This window comes from Nycticebus coucang, chromosome 9, assembly GCF_027406575.1.
Source record: "Nycticebus coucang isolate mNycCou1 chromosome 9, mNycCou1.pri, whole genome shotgun sequence".
NCBI classification, from domain to species: domain Eukaryota; kingdom Metazoa; phylum Chordata; class Mammalia; order Primates; family Lorisidae; genus Nycticebus; species Nycticebus coucang.
In genome coordinates this window covers 61,254,136-61,278,394 of record NC_069788.1, presented here as the reverse complement: position 1 = coordinate 61,278,394, position 24,259 = coordinate 61,254,136, and the positions used below count along the sequence as shown (strand labels likewise).

The 24,259-nt window shown below is 35.1% G+C and overlaps 1 protein-coding gene across 2 annotated transcripts in view; it reads right to left on the bottom strand.

The window, feature by feature from the left end:
• DEK (DEK proto-oncogene) overlaps positions 1-24,259 on the bottom strand; it is a 28,482-nt gene that overhangs the window by 1,890 nt on the left and 2,333 nt on the right. For both annotated transcript variants that reach the window (XM_053600916.1, XM_053600917.1), the window contains exons 3-10: positions 21,696-21,797; positions 21,331-21,440; positions 19,590-19,684; positions 18,266-18,386; positions 12,202-12,390; positions 3,445-3,580; positions 2,644-2,792; positions 492-560 (exon numbers count right to left, since the gene is read on the bottom strand). In XM_053600916.1, coding sequence (XP_053456891.1) covers positions 492-560; positions 2,644-2,792; positions 3,445-3,580; positions 12,202-12,390; positions 18,266-18,386; positions 19,590-19,684; positions 21,331-21,440; positions 21,696-21,797 — 971 coding nt within the window. The remainder of the gene's footprint in view (positions 1-491; positions 561-2,643; positions 2,793-3,444; positions 3,581-12,201; positions 12,391-18,265; positions 18,387-19,589; positions 19,685-21,330; positions 21,441-21,695; positions 21,798-24,259) is intronic.

Genomic DNA, 24,259 nt, shown 5'->3' with positions numbered 1-24,259 from the left:
TGCTTCGTGACATATTTCAAAAACTATAGTTTTTTTACAAATAAAATTACCTTTATTTTTTTTTGCAGTTTTTGGCTGGGGCCGGGTTTGAACCCGCCACCTCCGGTATATGGAGCTGTGCCCTACTCCTTTGAGCTACAGGAGCCGCCCAAAAATTACCTTTTCGTTTTTGGAGACGGAGTCTTACTATGTCACCCTAGGTAGAATGCTGCGGCATCACAGTTCACAGTAACCTCAAACTCCTGGGCTTAAGCGATCCTCTCCTTGCCTCAGCCTCCCAAGGAGTGGGACTATAGGTGCCCGCCACAACAGCTGGCTAATTTTTGTTGCAGTTATCATTGTTGCTTAGCTGGCCCGGGCCAGGTTCGAACCCACCAGCCTGGGTGTAGATGGCTAGCACCCTACCCACTGAACTACAGGTGCCACCGATAAAATTACCTTTGTCTTAGATATACAAAATGATTAAATTTGAAAAAACTTAAAACATTTACCTCTTTAACAGTTGTTTTTATGAAATCTTTTCTTTCAGTTAAATCATAAGCAGGATAGTTTTCATAGACCTATAGTGAAAAGGAAAAACAATGTTAAAAGCAGATTTAAAAATCTAATATTCTGTCTTTGAATAAAAAGAGGAATGCTCTTCTATGTACAAATAGATTCATATATGTGATAGAATTGGTTGACCACATAGAATTCCACTGCAAATGAGTAGTTCTAATAATAATGTAAACAAAGGAGAAAACCAGCATGCAAATGTTCTTAGTGCTTTGTAGGCTGGTACTATGGGCTGAATTAACAACAAACATGAGTGAGGCAAAACTTACTCCTTCTTCATTACTCTATATACAATTATACAACTTGAACTTGAATCTCTACTCCACTTGGCTTGATCCTCTCCCTAAAGTTGGATCGCTAAGACTAGGGTGGTCTCAGTGCCGTCTACTTATAAAAATTGACTCTCTAAATTTCCCTCTCATCAACTTTCCAGCGTCCACACTCACCCCTTCACCAAAACTCATCTTTTTTTCAAAGAATGTTCTTTCTGCTCTAGTCTTTATTATGATTAATGATACCAAAGCTCCTAACACTCATAGTGAAGCCATCTTCGAACAGACTCTCTTGATTTCTGACTTGGAGTGTGGCAACCCTGCCATTTTGCCTATGATATCAACTGGGGGGTCCTGCTTCTTATCTCATCCATGCTAGTCCATTCTTCTTGATGTTTCTAGTATAACTTTTTTATTCATTTGTTTTGAGACAGGGTCTCACTGTTGCCTGGGCTACAGTGCAGTGGTGTCATCTTAGCTCATAGCAACCACAAACTCCTGGGCTCTTGGATCTCCCAGCCTCAGCCTCCCCAGTCTCTGGGACTAGAGACGCTGCATGGCTAATTTTTTCTAATTTTAGTAGAGACAAGGTTTTACTTTTGCTCAGGCTGGTCTGGAACTTCTGACCTCAAGCTATCCTCCCACCTCATCCTCCCAAAATGCCAGTATTACAGGCATGAGCCAATGTGCCTGGACCCTAGGATAACTTTAAAAAAATAAAAATATGATTGTGTTATGCCCTAGCTAAATGTGTCTTAATAATCTACGCAGCCACCCAATTCCCCACGTTTCATTCAGTTAGGAAGAAAATCAATATTTTAACAAGGCATATACGTGAGATCTATAAATTTCTCTAATGTTTTCTCCTAACTGCTATGAAGATTTCCTACCTAGTTATGGGACATGTTAAACTAATTACTATTCCTTGCAGTTAACAGTTTGATGAATGTTATTGTTCCTCAACTGTATTGTACAGCTAATGCTTTACTAAGAATTCTGTTAAGAGAACTCTCCCAAGACGCTTTTCCAGATTGCCCTGAGCCCATGTAGGTCATTTGTTCCCTGGTGCTGCAACACCTTTGTACTTTTCTAACACAGCCTTCACATTTGGTGCTCTCTTCATTAAAATACTTGTCTTTCCATCCCCCTAGACCATAAATTAACTTTTAAGTCAAGTAATGGCTTCTCTGGCTCTACCTGCAACATTTGGCTCAATGGTGAATGAACAAACAAAACAATAATCAATGTACAAAGTACAGGATATTTTTCCTCTGGTATGTTTCAAATTATAATTTCATTTTACCATAAGAAACAAAATTCTAAAATCTCCCAATTCCGACTTAAGGTACGGAATCTCTATAAAACCACATTCAGGAACAGAACATTTTATTTTGTGGTAAATATTAGAACACTACTGAAGTTTGCGTTAAGAACCTAATATATAACAATAACTCATCTACCATACTAACAAGAGAATTAAGGTGTTCCAAAGATTTTGCTTTTTCAAACTAACACAACCTAAGGATACATCAATAAAGGAAAATTTCCTATGTGGTTCAGAATGTATCACTTTAATTTTATTCACTCTAATTGTAGTCATCCTAACATTACTTATATAAAAATAAATCCATTAGGACACAGATTTTGACTATTTAATGTGGTATCCCAGCACCTACAAGAGGATCTGGATATGCCAGATAGTAGTTCAATAAGTATTTAGTCAATGAATGAATACACATAAGGATGTACCTAGAAATTAAGGAATGAAAGAAATTTTCTAATAAAAGCAAAATAACCAAAACATTTGTTTAATTACCTTTTTGCAAATTTGCTTCATTGTAACTTCTTCCAAGTTAGCACTGGCCAATAATTTCTTTACTGTTTCCTTTAACTCTTCATCTGTAGGGGGTTTCTTCAATTTCTTAATTAAAGGTTCATCATCTGAACTATCTTCAGACTCACTTTCTAGAAGCAAAATAGTTTATACATCTTTCTTACATAGTAAATTAATATTTAAGACAGGTTGGGAAGGATTTCTTAAGCTTTTAGCAGAATTTCAAAGGGATACTGGATCCAAAAATTTTAAGTCACCACTCTGTACATTACCCACAAAACATGCATTGAAAATTTTGTCAGTTTTAAAAACTATCAAAAAATGGTATATACATGTTGAGGATTATTAATCCAAAAGTCTGAAATCCGAACCTGTTTTAGCACCAACATGATGCCGCAAGTAGGTAATTCTATATCTAACCTCATGCGACAGTTCACAGTTAAAATGTTGCCAAAACTTTGTTTCATGCATAAAATTATTTAAAATACTGTATAAAATTACCTGTAAGCTATGTGTATATGCAACATAAGTGAATTTTGTGTTTAGACTTGGGTCTCATGCCCAAGATGTCTAATTAACTATATGTAAGTATTCCAAAATAACTAAAAAAAACAAACTCTAACTCCAAAATACTTCTGGTCCCAAGCATTTTGGATCTCAACCTGTACTACTTTCCTCCCATGTTCTTTGCAGTTAACCTGTTTCTATCCTACACTTTATAATACTATGTACAACATATATGGTATATATTTAAAGTTGTTGATAAGGTAATTTCTAACATACCTTTTTTGGAACTGCTTTGATTCTTCTTGGTGGTGCTGCTATCTGCCTTCTTAACATTAGCACTTTTCACAGATTTTTTACTTTTAGAAGTAGCTTTCTGTTTAGGTTTTTCTCTTTTAGATGTCTTTTTTGGTGGCTGTTGGAAAGGAAAGCAAAATACATACATTGAGATTACTGCCATCTCTCTACTTCCCCTGTGCCCCTCAGCAATATTAAGAGAAAATTAACGTTTATTGTCATCAATTAAAAGTTATTACTGGCTGGGTGCAGTGGCTCATGCCTGTAACGTTGATTGTCAAATCAACAATCGGTCATTAAGAAGAAATAATAGATGCTCACATTTGTTCTGCATTATGGATGGAAGACTTTATACATATTACTATATTTAATCTTGAAAAAAATCTGAAAATACAATTATCTTCTCTTATTTTGTCTCTCTCAACTAAATTCTATAAAAACTGCATTTTTTCCCTTTTGTGTTCACAGATATATCCTAACTACTAAAATAGTGCCAAGTACACAGCAGTTGCTCAATAAATATTTATCACTATATGAGGAAACTAACGATCAGTTGAGTTTGTCTTGTCCACAGTCACATTAATAAAGAAGCAAGATTCAATAAGAGATCTGATCCAGAATTTATGTTCTAAAATACTAGGCCACAGCTAATTGAACAAAAGCAAAGTACATGCATATGAATAGACTAAAATGACAAAATTATAATTTATAGTTACTTTGTCTCATCCAGAGCCTATGCAAGTAGAAAGTTTTAATTCTTCATTTAATTAACCTTCCCACAAATCAAAGCATCCTATTAAACATCCCAAGATACTTAGTTTCTCACCTTTACACACCAAAGCCACAGCGAATCACGACAGAATGGTTCTCTGAATGTTTTACACGCTTGATTTCTAAGCTTCAACATAATTCAACCTTTTTTTTAAAAGACAGAAACATTATGTTGAATCTGTCCTTTAGATTAAGGTGTTTAGACCAATCCAAAAGCCAAGCAGGCTCGGACTATTTCTAAGAGTAGTTCGTTAGATTTTAGTGTTTGTTTAGTCTTTTCCTCCTGCCTCAGTCTCCCAAGTAGCTAAGATTCTAGGCCTGCACCACCACACTCAGCAGGATTTTAGTATTTGCCTTTCTTTTTGCTATAATACCATCAATGCACTCATCCACATAACCTACTATTACCCCGCATTACCTCAATAACAAACTGTTGGCTGGGAAACAGCAAACCTATGCGGTTTAGCAGCTAAAAAAAAGGCCTTTTAAAGATGTGTCAAGGAGCTGACATGTTTCCAAAAAGTATAGTAGCTTCACCGTAGACTTGAACATTTTCACTCATTTCCTAATTCTGAGACATATACCAGATAGGAGGGATTGTGGGACAGGTATAAATAGTTTATCAGTTTTTACACTAACTTAAACTGCCTTTAAAGTTTGTTAACTGTCCATCTAGTTAACAAAAACTACATTTGGCTCTGAAAAGAAATAGTAAAAATTCTTAAGTTCTGTTGATGCACTTAATACACAGAATAATCACTATTACACATTATATCTTAGCCAAGGACTAATAAAATCTGGACCTGCAGGTATAATAAACTAAGTTATTACTGATAGAGTTGGGGAGGGTGAACAAGAAAAACAATAAGCATTATTACTTGGGCCTAATTCAAATTAGGTATAGTAATTAGAATTAGATAATTAAAATTCTTTTAAGGCCTCCCATTAAACCTTTAGAAAGCATTTACAATAAGGTACTGTTTTTAAACCTGCACGTTGGAAGTACTAATAGTTTGACAAAGCTCAAACATTTGCAGTAATAAATTAAGATCAAGCCTTCTCCATAAAACAATTAAAAGTATGTAACTTTTTATAGGTCATAGCTCCTATAAGAGACAATGTTCTCCAGTTTTTCTAAATACACAACTAGGCAGACTCTATTAGGAAAATTTCTAAAGCCCTGCAAACATACTGCACAAGCACTATAGAAGATAAAATAGTTCAGCGTGAAGACTGTTGAGGCCAGCTGCCTGGTTTCAAAGTCTATTCCCCAGTACACCTCTGGGCTCTAGTTTCCTTATTTACAAACTAAAGAAAACAGTTGCTATGGTTTTATGGGGAATAAATGCATTAATACATGAAAAGTATTTCTGGTGGTGCCTGGCACTTAAGAACCACTCAATAAATATTTGCTATTACTACCATTATGAGCAAGCACTTCCTTTTGTAAAGTGAGAAATTCTTTCATTAGGCAAATATAATTTCTTCTAATAACTTAAAATTTGTAAGTATTCTTTAAAAGCAGGACAGATATACCTCTTGGTGGCATCAGAGAGATTAAAAAATTTTCAAATTAATTTTAAAAGGGACAGATATGTCAAATGTAAATTGTAAAAGAAGACAGACTCGATAACATCTTTATTAACTAATCATATATTTCATGCTTATTTCATTACATTACGGTAGAAATGACTGACCCGCCAACATCTGAATCACTGTATTAACAAATTATGTTATCTATACTGGATCTCACTTCTCTTTTGTAAATTCTTCTGTGGCAAACTTAAGGTAGGAATTCAGCAAAGTATCTTTTTTACGTTGATTAGCATTGACTTAAGAAAACAGTAAACAGGGGTGGCGCCTGTGACTCAGTGAGTAGAGCACGGGCCCCATATACAGAGGGTAGTGGGTTCGAACCCGGACCTGGCCAAACTGCAACAAAAAATAACATGATGTTGTGACAGGCGCCTGTAGTCCCAGCTATTCGGGAGGCTGAGGCAAGAGAATTGCCTAATAAGCCCAAGAGCTGGAGGTTGCTGTGAGCTGTGATGCCACAGCACTTTACCGAGGGTGACAAAGTGAGACTGTCTCTAAAAAAAAAAAAAAGAAACAGTAAAACAACTTAAACTAAACTAATGCCTAGGGTTGAGTTTTCTTAACAGATAATAAAGACTCTCCTTTTGAAATCCTGTAATATTAAGTATCAAATGGCAGTTGTATAGAAAACATCTTCTGTAACTCCAACAGCAATCAGCATATTCCCAATTTATTGAATTGAGCAATCAGAAAGAGGTCACATTAGAAATCAAGTACTGACCTTCTTTGTTTCTTTTTATTAAATATTCTAAAAATTTTAGTAATTATAATAAAAACATAACATGGCATTATTAAGGAAAATGCTGACAGCACTCACTTAATCAAACAGGAGCTATGACTGGGTCTTTTTACAAAATATGTGTGGAAAAAATTAGCTAAACAAAAAACAAACAAGAACTTAGTTTCCAAATTGTTATGGAATTTATTTTTAAAGATTCTGGTTTGCTATTTCTGAATATACTGTGGTTTATTATACTTAATATACTGTGGTTTAATCAAGACGATCAAGTATTTTAGAAAGTTTTGATGTGCTAAGAGGAACAAATAAAAATTGGCAGATGCCATTAATTTCAGATAATACAACGTGCTACAATCTAAATTTTGTACAGATTTTAGCAATATAAATTTTCAAAAATTTGAAGATTTTCCATCTCTGATAACCATGAAGGTATAGACTCAGAGGATTGACATAAGCACTTTTTGAAGGAAGGCAAAGAAAAAAAAATCTTGGGAAAAGCTTACCTATCTTTTATAGGCAGCAGGGCTCTTGAAGGAGGGTCTCCCAAAAAAGACGCCTGTCACAGAGCCAGAATTCTGTCCTCAGAGCAGAAAGGTTGTACTGGGTGAACAGATGAACAAAATAAAAATTAGCTTAAAATACACTATTCTTTTAACAACTTGGCTGAAAAAACTCAGGATGCCAAGAGTAAAGAACGTGCAAGTCTAGTTTATTTCACAAAAGACAAAGTTTTAAGTCAAAATGGTTATCATTAGGGTGATTATTCGACTTTGCCTTCCAACAAAAGGTTTAAATGGTTTACAGTTTTGTAATTCTTCTGTTCAAATTGTGAGATAAGATTTCTTAGTTTTTAAAAACATACTTAAGGACCAACAAAACTTTCACATTCACCTTCATACCACTGCCAAATAATTCCTTGAATGGTCCAAATAGTTCATCAAAAATTAAAACTGGACACTTTTTTGATTTGACAAACATTGTAGGATGGCTCATTCCACAATAAATGTAGGAAAGCCAACAACTAGATCTTACAGCTCCCCGTGCACCTAGAGATGGAAAGGACAAAAGTGTTGGCCAATGCCACCAATGGAGATCTCTGATAAAGGGATCCCTTCCAGAGAAAACAGCCAAAACATCACCAGGAGAAAGCCCTTTGCTCTTCCTTGTCTGGAACATGGACACAATGTGTAAAGGTAAAACAATCACCTTGAGATCATAAGCTTAAATAAATACCATATGTAAAGATGGTAGATCAGGAAGGTACCCACATCTTTGATTCATTCTTGAGCAGCTGTATTGGCCCAGAGTTGCCTGTGTGCGAATTTCCTGACATCAAATTCTTGTTTTGAACATTGTTAGTTTTGATACATGAGAACATTCAGTAAATAATCAAAGTAAAAATCCAGTTTGTTCTACACTTTCTACAGGTAAGAGTGTACTATAAAAACAGTAGAAAATAGAAACTGAAAAGGCATTAGGAAAAGATGAAAAAAGAAGCAAATGAAAGACTATTAGAGATGTTTTCTGTTCCTTCTTTTTTCTGTATTCTCCGGTCAATACCTACAAATAGCACGACAGAGCATAATTTAACCTCACTAGTTCATTTTAGCTATCTTTCCTTAATGTTAATCCAACATACGAACAAACTGATTCCAGAACCAGTTTATATAAAATAACTAAACCTGTTTATTTTCCTACTTCTTCTTTTTCCACTTTTTAGAATTTCAATAGATTTAGGGGGCACAAGTTTTTTGTTTTTTGGGTGTGTCACGTGAATGAACTGTACAATGCTAAAGTCAAGGCTTTCAGTATACCTGTCACCAGAATAGTGTACACTGGGTAGATTTTCCTATTATCTTACTTTAAAGAAAAATTCAGTTTTTCTTCCTACCTCCCAACTGCTCTCCTTCTACTGCCCTAAAAGGCCAATATTCACAAGCAATTAATAAGGAAATTCAGAATCAATCTTACATAAAGGTATTACTGGTTACTCTAAGAACATCCTCTTTTGAGTTAATTCCAAGGAAAAGAGATTATAAAATTGTGGTGAAATTATTGTTTGTCATAGAAACAAAGGTATAGAAAACTTCCAGTGTTTTAGCTTTTTAGCTAATATACTAAATCTGATATATTTCATCTTAAATGACTTTAAAACTGTCAATTCTGTTTTACCTATGTGGATTTCAGTGATCTCATTAAAAAAAAAAAGAATTTATTTATAAACATCCTGCTTTTCCACAATTAAATATGAAAACAGCAGGCGAACAAATACTATTCAACCTCACATCATTAGCCCAAAACTACGATGTGAACTGGATTTCTGCTTAAAATTTCTGACTTCAACAAAGTATTTGGACCATATATTTCTCCATTTTACAGAGAAAATTAGAAAAGGTAAAATTAATCTAACTAAATTCATGGTTATTTAGTCAAATTAGAACAAGAAATCGATCTTAATGGAGAGGAAGGAGTCTTTATCAAAGAAAAATTAGTTTCAGAAAATAAACAGTAACTCAAGAATTTAATAATTGTCTATAAAAAAATCTACAGGCAATCTATAGCTTTTCTGATTATCCTGTAACTTTTCTTATGGCCTCTTCTTATGTCCTTTCATTGTAATGACCTCCTTTTATGAAGTCCCTAACACAGCTGCCACTTAGCTGAAGTATTCATAAAATGGAATAAGGAAAAAAAGTTGCCATATATGTGTAAGTTTTGTTAGTACTTACCTTTCAAGGTCAATCAGAGCTGTTTACAGAAACAAAACCAGCAATAAATAATGTTGAAGAGGACAGTACTAAATTTAAAAGGTCTTTGGAGGAGTACGAATACTTGTGCTTGTTAGAGAGACATATACCAGAAGGGAAAAAAAAAAAAGATTTCTCAGCCCAGACTTTATTGGAATTACAGGAATAGCTCTGTAAGCTGTCCACCTGAGGATCTGTAACAAATTCGTTAACATACAAAGGTGGTCAACATGAGGAACTGGGCCTACTGGGCCACACAACATGCACTGCATGTCTGATTTATGAAAATTAGGTCAACTTGAAGAAGTGGTCAATGTAGGGAGGTGCTTAGCTATGGAGGTTATAAATTTTATGAAGTCTATCAGTTTTAGCACAGGCAGAAAAAATTTTTCTATTAGTATGATATAGCTTTTATATGGTATGATTTCATACAATGTCAGTAAAAAACATTTTTTGAGCTTTCTTTTTCCATTGATTTTCATCATTTGAATGGGGTTTCTAGCAAAGGATCCTCGATTATGGAACCACAGGAAGTAAGGCTATTGGGACAGTTCCACTTGTGATTATTATCCAGGAACCAATATGGTTATAAATCAGACATCATCTATATACACAGAGTTCAACTATTTCTGCTTAGACTATGGAGCAATCTAAAAAGCAAATAAGAAAATAAGTATATTATTGTACCCTCAATGAATCCCCAACAATAAAAATAAATAAATAAATAAAAAAAGAAAAGAAGTATAAAATACCCTTAGTTTTTAATTTTCACTTTGGCAATGACAGGAAGATTAGATTTAGAAATTTTACTTGTCATAAAAGGTCATCTTACCAACAGCAACTAATACAGTGGTTCTCTTCCTAATGCTGCTACAGTTCCTCATGTTGTTGTGACCACCAACCATATTTCATTGCTACTTCATAACTGTAATTTTGCTACTGTTAACGAACTGTAATGTAAATATCTGATATGCAGGATGTATTTAGGCAAACTCTATGAAAGGGTCATTTGACCACCAAAGGGGTCGTGACCCACAGGTTCAGAACTGCTGAACTAATACATAGTACATGTACCAGGCACTGTTTCTAGTATTTTAAATAAAGTAATTTAATATGAATCTATGAGGCTGATACTATTGTCACTCCCCATTTACAGATAGGTAACAGAGGCATAGAGTTAAATAATTTGCCTAGGCCATACAGTGATAATACAAGGTGGAGGTAGGACTTGAACCCAATGTCCAAAGACCATGCTTATAACGATAATGTCTTTATGAAAAAAATTACATGTTATGTTGTATAACAACTTTTCATGCTTTAACTCTGTCCTGAAAAAGGGTTTAGAAAATTGGCACACAGTAAAAAAGCAAATATTTGCTGACTGAGGAATGTAATTATTTTTAAATTACCACTATACAATACATACTTATAAACAAACATGTTTTGCTACCAGATGTCCAATCCATAGAAACTTTAGTACTTAAATTACTCATCTTCTTTCATGCCAAATATATATTAAGATATTTATGAAGCATCTGCTAGATTTGCAACTATTTTTCTTAAATTATAAAGCATTTCATACTTTATAGATGTCTTTATAAATTCGACATTAAAACAAGCATGAATTTTAAACACTTCAAGACAAATAGCCATACTAAATACATATGCATATAAAACCAGAGTTCACTACATCTTTATTCCTTCTAATTCAGGGGTGCTCAATGGGAGACGTTCCCCACTTCCCATCCCCAGGGACATTTAGGAAGATGTCAAGAACACTTGGTTCTGAAGTATCCTCCACAATAAAAATCATCTGGCCCCAAATATCAATCTGTCCTTAATCAAGTCCCTAAATAAGGTAAGGTTTATTACCCAAACTACAGAACAAGTTCTGACCTCTGAAGAAAGGCACCAAAATTAGTGCACCAAAACACCACTAACAATAATAGAAACTCATCTCTTATACCCATTCTCCTTGATCTATCTGAAGGTTGATATGAAAGACAGGGTACAGTTAACCCTTTTAATTACATTAGCAGTTCTCTTCTTCCCAAAGTTTTACTTTGGAAGCTAAGTATTCTCAACATTTTACAGATACTCCCAATAAAAGAAAATGGCAGGCATTCTAAGTGATATAAAAATCACGTGCTCATCACAAGAATGGAGAAGCATGAATCTTATGTACTCAATCTTGATATGAGGACAATTAATGACAATTAAGGTTATGGGGGGGGGAAGCAGAAAGAGGGATGGAGGGAGGGGGTAGGGCCTTAGTGTGTGTCACACTTTATGGGGGCAAGACATGATTGCAAGAGGGACTTTACCTAACAATTGCAATCAGTGTAATTGGCTTATTGTACCCTCAATGAATCCCCAACAATAAAAAAAAAAAAAGGAAAAAAAAAAAATCACGTGCTGATCAAACTGCAAATGCTATTATTCTCATTAATACCCAACAGACAGAGAAAAAATAATGGCCCTAAAATCCTTTGCTTTTGGCATAAAACAGAATAATTCAAGTCAATTATAAAATCTGAATACATTATGAAAAAATTCTCAAAGAATCTGCTTCTGTTCAGGACTGTTTGCTCCTGCTGCCCTTCCCTTCCCACTTACCTACTCTAGTATTCAAAGGCCAGCTTAAGGGCAACTTTAAATCCAGTCCACACCAGCCTCACACTTTCCCAGCTCCTATATTCTGACATGGCAATGCAACTGAAAGATCCTCAAGGACAAGGAATAGGTTCATACTTGATTATTTTGGCATCTTCAGAATTAAAAAACAACCAATATGGAACTGTCTTTGGGTGTACCTAATATGCAACAAGAATATTTAACTCTCCCCATGGAAAGAAATGATTAAAAAATGGAGTACAACATTTTTACCTCCTCTTCACTCTCTTTATCTTCATCATCTGAAGACTCTTCCTTGTTTTTCTTTTCATCTTCATCACTACTAGATTCATCTGTTAGAATTTCAGGACATTTGGTTCGCTTCGCCTTTCTTGCCATTCCAGAACTGTTCCGTTCCTTTTTACTGCCTTTGCTGGAAGTTTTCTTAGATTTTGGCAGTGGCTGTACAAAAAAAAATTTATGAAGATAACATATTTCAAAGTCAATCAACTGTTTTTTGTTTTGCCTTTTTTTTTTTTTTTTTTTTTTTTGCAGTTTTTGGCTGGGGCTGGGTTTGAACCCACCACCTCCGGCATATGGGGCCGGAGCCCTACTCCTTTGAGCCACAGGTACCGCCCCACTTTTTCTTTTTGACCAAAAAAGGGTCTCGCTCTGTCACTTGGGCTAGAGTGCAGTGACGTCATCAGCTTATTGCAATCTGAAACTCCTAGGCCCAAGTGATCCTTCTGATTCAGCCTCCAGAAGAGCTAGGACTACAGGCACAAGCCACCACCCTTGGCTAATTTTTCTATTTTTATTTACTTATTTATTTATTTATTTTTGCAGTTTTTGGCCAGGGCTGGGTTTGAACCCTCCGCCTCCAGCATATGGGGCCAGCACCCTACTCCGTTGAGCCACAGGTGCTGCCCAATTTTTCTATTTTTAGTAAAGATGGGGTTTCACTCTTGCTCAAGCAATCCCCCCAGCTTGGCCTCCAAGAATGCTAGGATTACAAGTATGAGCCATAAGCGGCCCCAAGTCTGTTTCTGATGACCACTTCTTAATTCAACTTCTTGCTATACTCTAAGGAGATTGTATTTACAAGCTTAGTAACTTTACAGAGAATTTATCTTTAACTTAATAATTTAAAACTGTTATCAGTACTCTTTCACTGGTGCTCTAAATGCCTAGGAAAACCTTTCAGATGTTGAGAAATTCTATTAAGTGCAAGTACACATTGTGTTAGCTCAGATGGTTGTTTACCCTTTATCAAGACAATATTTTACGTTAGATTTGTAATTTGTTTAAACAGTCTATATTAAGAGTAGCTCCTTGTTTTACAGGGCCCACCAAAGGAGAGGGTGGAAGCATCTATAAAGAAATTAAAACCTGATTACCAATTACACATCCTGAATTTGTGAATGCATATACAATTTATATTTATATTACTTCTGTGTTCTTTTAATGATACCAGCATAGTATTCTCAATGATGCTTGTATGTGTGCATGCGATAAACACTGGGTATGTTAATTATGAAACTGATTAAGAACCACAACATAAGTGTGTTGCTATCACTCTGATAATCATTTAAACCATGCATAGCTTAAAAGCTGAGTAGATCATGTGAGGGAAATGATTTGATTACATTAACCAACCAATTTCATGTTTAAATGCTTTCTTAGGGGAGTTCTGCTAAACTCTAAAATTGAAAACCATAAAATTACCTCACATAAAGAATCTGAAAGTATACACACTAAGGCATTAACATTATTTATTTCTAAGATTAAGTATCTTTTATATTCTTTTGTACTTGTATTTTGTTATTTCATTTTCTGCAATAAGCAAAAACATTAAGGTAAAACTACATAATACAATCTTCAGGTATTAACTGTGTAATAAAACACTCAACTGTGTAATGTTTGCAGTAACTTTAGAGAGTATCTTTCACGAAAATAGTAGAATCAGTCTTTCCCTCCCACCTCAAACTCAAACGTCTAGTCTTCTAAAAGTCACTGTCACCTACACAAAAATTAAGAATAAGTGGCTGCTCTGTGTAATGTAGTGTTCTCAAGCTTTCTACAAACCACAGGTTTGAACACTTTAAGATTATATTATGTTAATTTTACCTTAATGTTTTCACTTATTGCAAAAAATGAAGTAACAAAGACAGATTTAAAAAAGTATAATGTTAATTCCTTAGTGTGTATACTTTCAGATTCTTTATGGGAGGTTATTTTATGGTTTTCAATTTTAGAATATAGCAAAACTTTCTTAATTTGCCTCAGCCAACCCTTTTTTTTTATTTTAACATTTTAAACAGAAAGAATACAACAATATTTTAACCTAACAAAGGATTAGGTTAGTGTTTGCACCACCCGACCCTTTTAAAGAAAGACTGAGAAACAATCAATTTAGGTTACTCCAGAAACTAAGTTAATGGACCAAAGACATTTCTCAAAGAAGATTCTCTACAAGAAGCTTTCTTGAATGTGTACAGATATCCTTGCTATGTGAACTACCACCATTACCAACTATTTTATTTTCAGGTTCTTAATTCATTTGGAATAAATTCTTTGATAGCATTGTTTCCAGCAAAGGTGACTTTTTTTGAGACTGAGTCTCACTGTCGCCCTGGGTAGAGTGTCCTGGTGTTGTCACAGCTCACAGCAACCTCTTGGGCTTAAGAGAGTCTCTTGCCTTTGGCCTCTCGAGTAGCTGGGACTACAGGCGCCCACCACAACACCCAGCTATTTTTTGTTGCAATTCTCATTGCTGTTTTAGCTGGTCGGAGCCAGGTTTGAACCTGCCACCCTCAGTATATGAAGCCAACACCCACTGAGCCACAGGCGCCACCCAAAGGTGACTCTTACTATCCAACTCTCACTACTTGCTATATGAACCCAGGCCTCAAATATATTAGAAAAATGTGGTATCTCTCATTACCTCAGCTTAGAAAGAAGATGCAGGTAGCAAGAATGTAATCTGCATATAGAATTATTAATAAAGGGACCAAAGCAGGTACTAGGTAAATCTACACAGAAGAGTGAAAGAATATTAAATTATTTAAGTAAATCAATCAAGAAAATGCAGCTCCCAAAATTAAATGAGGAGCATGCAAAACAAAAACCAAAAAGTTGTAAAATATAAATGCTTTAGAGTCTTCCTGTACTGGATCTAAAAATAGTTAAATCGATTAACCAAAATCCAATGTCAACAGCATTATCTCTTTTTGGAAGAAAAATCTAATACATAAAATAATAAAAATAGAAGTTTACGGAAGTTTATAGAATAGTGAAAAAAACGATGAATGTTACGCTCATTTAACAATTTAAAAATTATTAAAGAAAAGTCAGAAATAATGAATTTATAGAATTTTTCTTAAATGATTAAAATGTATTGTGACACAGAAAATAGCTTGAATTTGATACCATCAGAATAAGGAATAACTGTCACAAGGCTTAATGTGAAAAACTGATATAAGATTCTATATGAAAAGATGAAACAGTGATTCTCAAAGTGTGGTTAATGGATTGGGGATTCTTAAGACCTTTAAGGAGTCCTTAACGCTTAGTGTTTATTCAGTCTTTCACTATGTTGACATTTGTACTAATTGTGTAAAACTAAAGGTAGGTAAAACCACTGGTATCTTAGTACTAAATAAGGCAGCAAAATTTACTAGTCACTGTATTCCTCACAACCACACATAAGCAGCAACAATAACAAAAGTACAACAGATTTTACCTTAGAATGTCCTTGAAGAAGCGTATTACTCCTATTAATTGTCAACTCTCAAGTACATGCCTATGCTTATCTATAACAAGATGGGAAATGCAAATAAAGAAACCTAGCTACGTACTGAAGTTCACTGGTTTTGTCAAGGAAAAGCATTTTTGTATTGTTTGGCTTGTGAGCTAAACCATTTTTTTTTTTTTTCATAGGAACACCATTTTTAAAAGATCTGACAAATATGGATATTCAGATCTAGGGATTTGATAGACATGTTCTCTAAAACAAACAAGGTGAGCCTGTCCCTTCAAGGAAAACAGTATTGCTGATGGTAAATTTCATGTAGAAATTTGAAGTTTGGAAAATTCACATCTGTTACTGTGAACTTGACAGTTTCCAAACACCTAATGATTTTTCTAATGAGATGGTGTTTACATTAATGACTGTAACTCAGTCAGGTGGATTGCCTGAGTTCACAGGTTCGAGACCAGCCTGAGCCAAAGTGAGAACCCATCTCTAAAAAAGTAGCCAGGCGTTGTGGCAGGCACCTGTAGTCCCAGCTATTTGGGAGGCTGAGGCCAGAGAATCACAGGTTTCTGTGAGCTATGATGCCATGGCACTCTACCGAGAGCGACAAAGTGAGTCTTTGTCTCAAAAAAAAAAAAAAAGACTGTGACTCTTTGACAGTGTTTAATGAAGTATGTTAACATTTGGAAGAGCTGCATAACTAAAGGAACCAATATTCATAAATGGTAAACCACATACAGACAAGCGACCCAAGTTCATTAACATGGTTTCAGATCTACTTTAAACATTACAATTAATGTTTAAGAAACAATCAATTGTAGAGTTTTGGTGTTGTGTGGTAGTGTATCAAAGGAGAACATCCACAAGGACTTTAAAATATTCTTTTCTAACTACATATATATATGTGAGGCTGGATTTCTTCATGTACTTTGACCAAAACAATACACTACCTCAGACTGAACTCAGAAGCAAATGAGAAGCTGTTTTCTCTTAAGCTAGACATTAAACAGATGTGCAAAAAACTAACACTCTTCACATTAACTTTTCATAGAATAGATCACTTTTTTTTATTTTTTTTGAGACAGAGTCTCAAGCTGTCTCCCTGGGTAGAAAACTGTTGCTTCACAGCTCACAGCCCAACTCTTGGGCTTAAGTGATTCTCTTGCCTCAGCCTCCCAACTAGCTGGTACCACAGGCGCCCAGTAATTTTTTCATTGTTGTTGTTGCAGTTGTCATCGTTTTAGCTGTCCCAGGCCAGGTTTGAACCTGCCAGCTTGTGTATGTGGCTGGCGCCCTACCCCACTGAACTACGGGCACAGCCAAGATCACTTTGATTAACATGGTAATTTAATGTTCAGTTAATTTCAAATACAGCAAATATCAAAATAACCCACATAAATAAAAGCTTTGGGGGTCCTCATTAATTTTTTAAGAGTAATGAGTTCCTGACCCTAATAAATTTGAAATCACTGAGAAAAAGAGGAATACAAACATCTCTCTCATGACTTAGGAAATACGGTAATTTCTTCTGAAGAAACAGTGATCACCTTGCTACATGAAATCCTAAAAATGTATAAGTACAGCCATAGTAAAAGTTAGGAAATAGGTAATATTTTGCCTTTAAAGAATACAATTTGAAATACCAAAAAATCATATCCCTAGCATTTGTGGCTATATAACAATAGTTATCACCCTGAATATCTTTTATCTGTTCTTGTCCACCTAATGGTGATCAGGACCAAGGATAAGCAAAAACCAAGTCCCAGATCTATTCTCTGGTTTAATTCGTTATGCCCTCTACTCTCTCCAGATAGCATTAACCTGAAATCCTAAGCCCGTTAGATCTCTTTACACATCCTTTCCTATAAAAATGAGGAATATAAACACATTTGCTGACAGACCTAAAACACAAGGTCATCTAAGTAGCTCTAATCCCTAATATCATTTGTTACTGTTACATAGTTAAGGCAAACTTTATCCAGATTTTAAGAAGAGTGGGAAAACTTCAGGCCATTTACTTGTCCAGTTCTCGAGCTTTGATGAGAATTCTGGAACCCTAATCTAGGAAACTTCCAAGAGTTGGCCTTTTTAAGTATCATTTTTAACAACCTTATTCCCAAGATCTAGAAAATGCCCAGGTCTGATATACCTCTCATTTCTGTCTTTTCATACCTGATTATAGGTCATATCCACCTCTCTAAGCCCAACAATTCATCTTCAACTCAACCTGTTTCCATTCTTCCAATGGCTTCTAAATACATAATCCTGAATACTTTTTGGTCCCACCTGACATTAACTTACTTTTCTTAATCTTTAATCTCTTTTATCTGACATAAGGGAGCATATCCTTATGCCTTCTATATTATTCCTATCATGAAGTTGTTATAAATATGTTAATAGAAGGTACAGTTTTTGAATGTAGACAATATCAAGTATTAACAGCAATGTTATTAACCAGTTGTTTCACAGAGTAAGAGAAAGTAAAGAGAGACTATACGTAACTGATTTATTATAAAAATGGAAAAATTGATCCTTACTTTGCCAGATGGCTTTTATTATGAAAATGGAAAAATTGATCCTTACTTTGCCAGATGGCTTTGGATGCATTAAGAAATTCAAGATTCTCTTCACTAATTCACTATTTACACCCGATCTCTCCAAATCAAGAACCTCACAGATGCTCTTTAACATGGCATTTCTAAATCTGAAACAGAAAATGGAAGAAACCAAGGTGATAATATAGGAATATTCATAAACATTTCCCCTAATATAAAAGCAACAGCCAACAAATTGATTTAGTACATACATTTAAAAAAAAAAGTAACAGGCTTAGTGCCTACAGCTCAGTGGTTAGGGCAGTGGCCACATACAATGGGGCTAGAGGGTTTAAAACTGGCCTGGACCTGCTAAACAACAATGACAACTACAACAAAAAAATAGCTGAGCATTGTGGCAGGCGCCCAGCTACTTGGGAGGCCAAGGCAAGAAAATCGCTTAAGCCCAAGAATTTGAGGTTGCTGTGAGCTGTGACACCGCAACATTCCACTGAGGGCGACACAGTGAGACTGTCTCAAAAAAAAAAAGTAACAAATGTTTCTCTAAATCTTACACTTAATAATTTGATTAATACACAACTAGTATGATTAACAAATTGAAAATAGCATTTGCCAATCAAGTTTTAAAGGCAGTACAAGAATAAATTAACATTTAGTAAATTTGTTAGAAAATTATGTAAAAAGTTTTGAATACTAGAAAATTCATGATCATAACTCTTCTGGTTGGTGATTAAATATTACATTTTCCTGTTAGCATTGCTATTATAACAATGTTTTAATGAACAGGTAATTACCTTCATTATTCAAGTTCTTAAACTATAAGGCATTTAATAAACAAAAATTCTGAGAATTTATCACCTTGGCAGGGAATAGTGGCTTGCTATAGTTGGGCCTATAATCCCAACACTCTGGAGGCCAATGCAGAAGGACAGCTTAAGGCCAGGAGTTTGAGACGAGCCAGGGCAACACAGTCCCCATCGTTACCAAAAATTAAAAAATCAGCTTGGCGTGGTAGCATGTGCTGTAGTCCTAGCTCTTCAGAAGGCTGAGGCAGAAGGATCACTTGAGCCAAGGAGTTTGAGGTTACAGTGAGATTTTTTTTTTTGCCACTGCATTTTCAGCGTGGGCAACAGAGCAAGACCCTCTTTATTAAAAAAAAAAAAAAAAAACAAGTGAAGGATGCCATTTCTAGCAAACTAATTATCTTCATAATAGTCAAAATAGTTTAAATGATTTAAAGTGGACAGAATGACAGGGGAATTAGTCATCTACTAAAATGAACAAGCGATTTTTTTAAATGTTAAAAAACACAGCACACTGATCAAAACATAGTATTTATAAAAATAACTTACTTTTTCAACATTTCTTCCTTCTTTTTATACTGAGCACTTCCTTTTTCAAATGGAAAGCCACTGAATTGACCCACATTCTTCTTTAATGAGGACACCTGAAAATGTTTCTTATTAATATTATCTAGTAATTCACAAGAAAAAAATCCAACAATTTGAAGCCAATATATTTATATTTCCACATCTGCCTCCAAGTTACTTTATTCAACATTTCTTGTTCAAAATTGAAAAATATATTTGTTACTAATTTACTAATATTATAAAAGTCATACAAACTTAATTCTTTGAAAACAAGTTTAAGTTTGACCAATCTCTATTGGGAGTTTTTACCACAACTAAATGTTATCTTACTATATCAAGGGCTATGGAAAGTTACTACTTAAAAAGACATGCTTTTCGGGCAGCGCCTGTGGCTCAGTGAGTAGGGCGCCGGCCCCATATACCGAGGGTGGTGGGTTCAAACCCAGCTCCGGCCGAACTGCAAAAAAAAATAGCCGGGCGTTGTGGCGGGCGCCTGTAGTCCCAGCTGCTCGGGAGGCTTGAGGCAAGAGAATCACATAAGCCCAAGAGCTGGAGGTTGCTGTGAGCCGTGTGACGCCACGGCACTCTACCCAGGGCAGTAAAGTGAGACTCTGTCTCTACAAAAAAAAAAAAAAAGACATGCTTTTCATAAGTAATTAGGTTACTAGTAATATTTATTTTCCAAATCAAGAAGTCAAGGATTTTATTATTTGAAAAGAATAGTGACTACCTCCAAAAGTTAATACCATTTACTATTAATAGTTATGGGGCTCATGTAAATGAGACTGTTGTGAGGCTCAATGAGATTAACACCTGAAAATAAATTACACCATACTTCAGACATTCTTTTTTTTTTTTTTTTTTGTAGAGACAGAGTCTCACTTTACTGCCCTCGGTAGAGTGCCGTGGCGTCACACGGCTCACAGCAACCTCCAGCTCTTGGGCTTATGTGATTCTCTTGCCTCGGCCTCCCGAGCAGCTGGGACTACAGGCACCCGCCACAACGCCCGGCTATTTTTTTGTTGCAGTTTGGCCGGAGCTGGGTTTGAACCCACCACCCTCGGTATATGGGGCCGGCGCCCTATTCACTGAGCCACAGGTGTCGCCCCAGACATTCTTTTTTTATAAGTTTTTTTTTTTTTTTTTTTTTGCGGTTTTTGGCCAGGGCTGGGTTTGAACCCGCCACCTCTGGCATATGGGGCCGGCGCCCTACCCCTTTGAGCCATAGGCGCCACCCATACTTCAGACATTCTAACATCAAAGTTTACTCTGCCATATACAACCCACAGCAAAGTGATCTCAGTTACATAAAATACTATTATATGCCCAGTATAAAAATAAATCCTAGGGTGAAGAATTACCACCCATTTTATTAGATTATTTGCTCAAAATGAGATACAAATATATGTATCATATATTCTGAATGATCAGAATATCCAAAAAATAATTTCTTCTAATACATTTAAGGATCACTAAAACTATTACAATTTATATTTCATTAATTTGAAATGTCAGTCTGGAATTAAAAAACTATAGTAGAAAGCCTTAGATATTGTGATCCTAATCACTAATATCTAGCTATTTCCTTTTGATAAGTCATTTAATAAGTATCTTAGTTTGCTCGCTAGCATAGTACAGAAGTTTAACTAATGGACTGCTAATGTCTTTTACAGAACTAAAATTTCAAACGTGCAAACATGTTAAAGGTATAAAAAGGTCTTACCGTGCCTGGCCTGTTGTAAAGCAGTTTATGTAGATTTCTAAGTTCATCTGTTTTCTTCTTACTCAGAAAAAAATGTATCCTCTCAATTTCACAAAGTTTCTGCCCCTTGCCTAGAAAAAAATATTATAATTAAATATCCATTGCTTATTAATACATTTATAAAATTAATTTAATGAAAATTATTTTTACAGCATAATTTACATGCAACTTTGCTCTAATGGGGCAAATTAAATTATACCAAAAGTATATTACTTTCTAAACACCAAATACCCTGCTAATATTAACCATTACTAACCATCATTTTTGCATATTTATAGAGATTTTCACCATAAACTGAAAGGAACATAAAATTGATTTAAATTTACCTTGTGCAATTGTAAATGGTTCTCTTTGTAAGGAAGAGACTTGCATGGTCAATCTTTCTACTTTTTTCTTTTCCCTCTTGCCTTCTACGATGAGACTCTTTTCTGGAAGTTAATTTAATATTTCTTAAGTAACAAGAAGCTTGAAGAGTACATTAACTAACAGATAAACATGTAAAAAAAAGAGTCCCCCAAACCTAATAATACCTTACTCTTCTCCTGAGCATAGTTTTGAGACGCAAATGACATAAAAGACGGTAACACTCGATGAGTTAATAGAGCACCGTAACTTTCTTTAGAGTAATATTTTACCTGGAAAACTCACAGGAACTCAGTTTAAGAAAAAAAAAAAAATCATACAGCAAACAAATTTTTATCCAACTAAAACTGCTGCTGTTAAAAGATAGTCGCTATTTGTGAAGAAATGTAGTCTTAGCTCTCACTGTTTAATTTTTGCTTGGACATAATTCTATTTATTAACTGTGATTTAAAGTTTGTTGTATATCAGAAACAGCAAATTTAGATTGGAAATCCAAGAACTTCAAAAGACAGAGAACAGTAATAATTTAATGAATTGTCAAAAGACACAAAACAAGGACCAACAGTCAGAAGAGCCTGGAGTGACTGATAAGACAAAACTACACAAGCTTACCCTTTAATGCAAGCAACTGGGAGAGCATTACTTTTGTAGTTTAATAAATAATGTTTATCACAATGCCCATAAAACACTTTGAAAAAAGTTAAACTCTGTCTAGTCCAAACTGCTTAAAGAAATTAAAAAATATGGGCGGCGCCTGTGGCTCAAGGTGTAGGGCACCGGTCCCATATGCTGGAGGTGGCAGGTTCAAACCTAGACCCGGCCAAAAACCAAAAAAAAAAAGAAATTAAAAAAAATATATATATACTTTAAAATTTAAAACATTAAGCTCCATTAACCTAAAGCAATTTACCTAATGACTAAAAAAAGTCAGATAAACACTGTATTAGAGGTACTTCCATTCATTCAAAGAAACGCCTGTTTTGTCCAAGGCTACACTCAGTACTAAGAAGGGATGAATAGATGATTAAGACACTGCATATCTTTCGCAAGACATCATTTTACTAAGGAAATGAGATACATTATAATCCAACGTAGATGATGATAAAACATCTTTTTTTTTTTTTTTTTGAGACAGAGGCTTATTGTATCACCCTGGTTAAGAGTGCTGTGGTGTCACTTCTCACAGCAACCTCAAACTCTTGGGCTTAAGTGATTCTCTTGCCTCAGCCTCCCAAGTAGCAGGGACTTACAGGCGCCTGCCACAATACCCGGCTATTTTTTGGTTGTAGTTGTCATTGTTCGGCAGGCCCAGGCTGGATTCAAACCCACCAGCTCCGGTGTATGTGGCTGGTGCCCTAGCTGCTGAACTACAGGTGCCAAACCGATGATACAACATCTTAAAGACACAAATAAAAGTTCTGTGAGCTGCGAGATTATTTTTGGACTGGTGAACAAGATCAAAGTATTGGTGCTTGAAACAGGTTAAGATTTGGGGATATAAAGATTTGTACAGAAAGAATGAATCAAGAGAAAGGGATTATCAGCAGGTATGTTCTGGCCATGTTGTAGAGAATAAAGAGTAAACAAACTAAAGCAATCTCTATTACTGCTGGACTTCTCTTAAACCATTTGCTTGCTACGATTACCAACTATAAACTAATGACTTCCCAAGTCAATCTTCAGTCCAGAGTTTAGCAACTAATAGTCATCCCTCAGTATTAGTTACTTCCAAGATCCCCCTCAGATACCAAAATCCACCAATTATCAAGTCCCTTACATAATACATTATTTGCATATAACCTATGAACATCCTACTGTATGCTTTAAACCATCTCTAGATTACTTATACTTCATGTAATGTAAATGCTAGGTAAACAGCATTTATACTGTATTGTTAGGGAATAATAAGAAAAAATTGTATATGTTCACATTTGTATAGACACGACGATGCAGTTTTTTCCTCGAATATTTTTGATTCGTTGTTGGTTGAATCCACAGATAAGGAACCTATGGATATGGTGAGCCAATTGTATATGCCTGGCTGCCACCTGGACAGCTCCACTTCATCCTACAGGCACCTAAACTCAACACATTCAAAACAGAAATCATAATTATCTCCAAACCTGATCATCTCAGTAGATTTTCCTTTCCTTTCCTTCCATCCAGCTGCCAAAGACATTAACCTAGGAGTATCTTTTACTCATCATTTCTCTCATCTCCCAGTACCCCCAAATCACTGTCAGTTTTGGCTCATCTGACACTTAGCACAGACTTCATTGATTGATTTTATTGCCCTGCTTCCATGATGCTTCAGTGCCAGAGTTCAATATTCAGATTCAAGTGGAACAAAAATTTTCACAATTCTAGTCCCACAAATACCTCAAATCAGTAAAAAGAATAATCATAAATCAGAATTCTTTATATCCCACCATAGAGGATAAACGTTTTACAAAATCATGTTTTAAAAAAAATGACAATTTGTATATACTATAAAAAAATATAGTACTCTTGGAACTACCACCAAGCA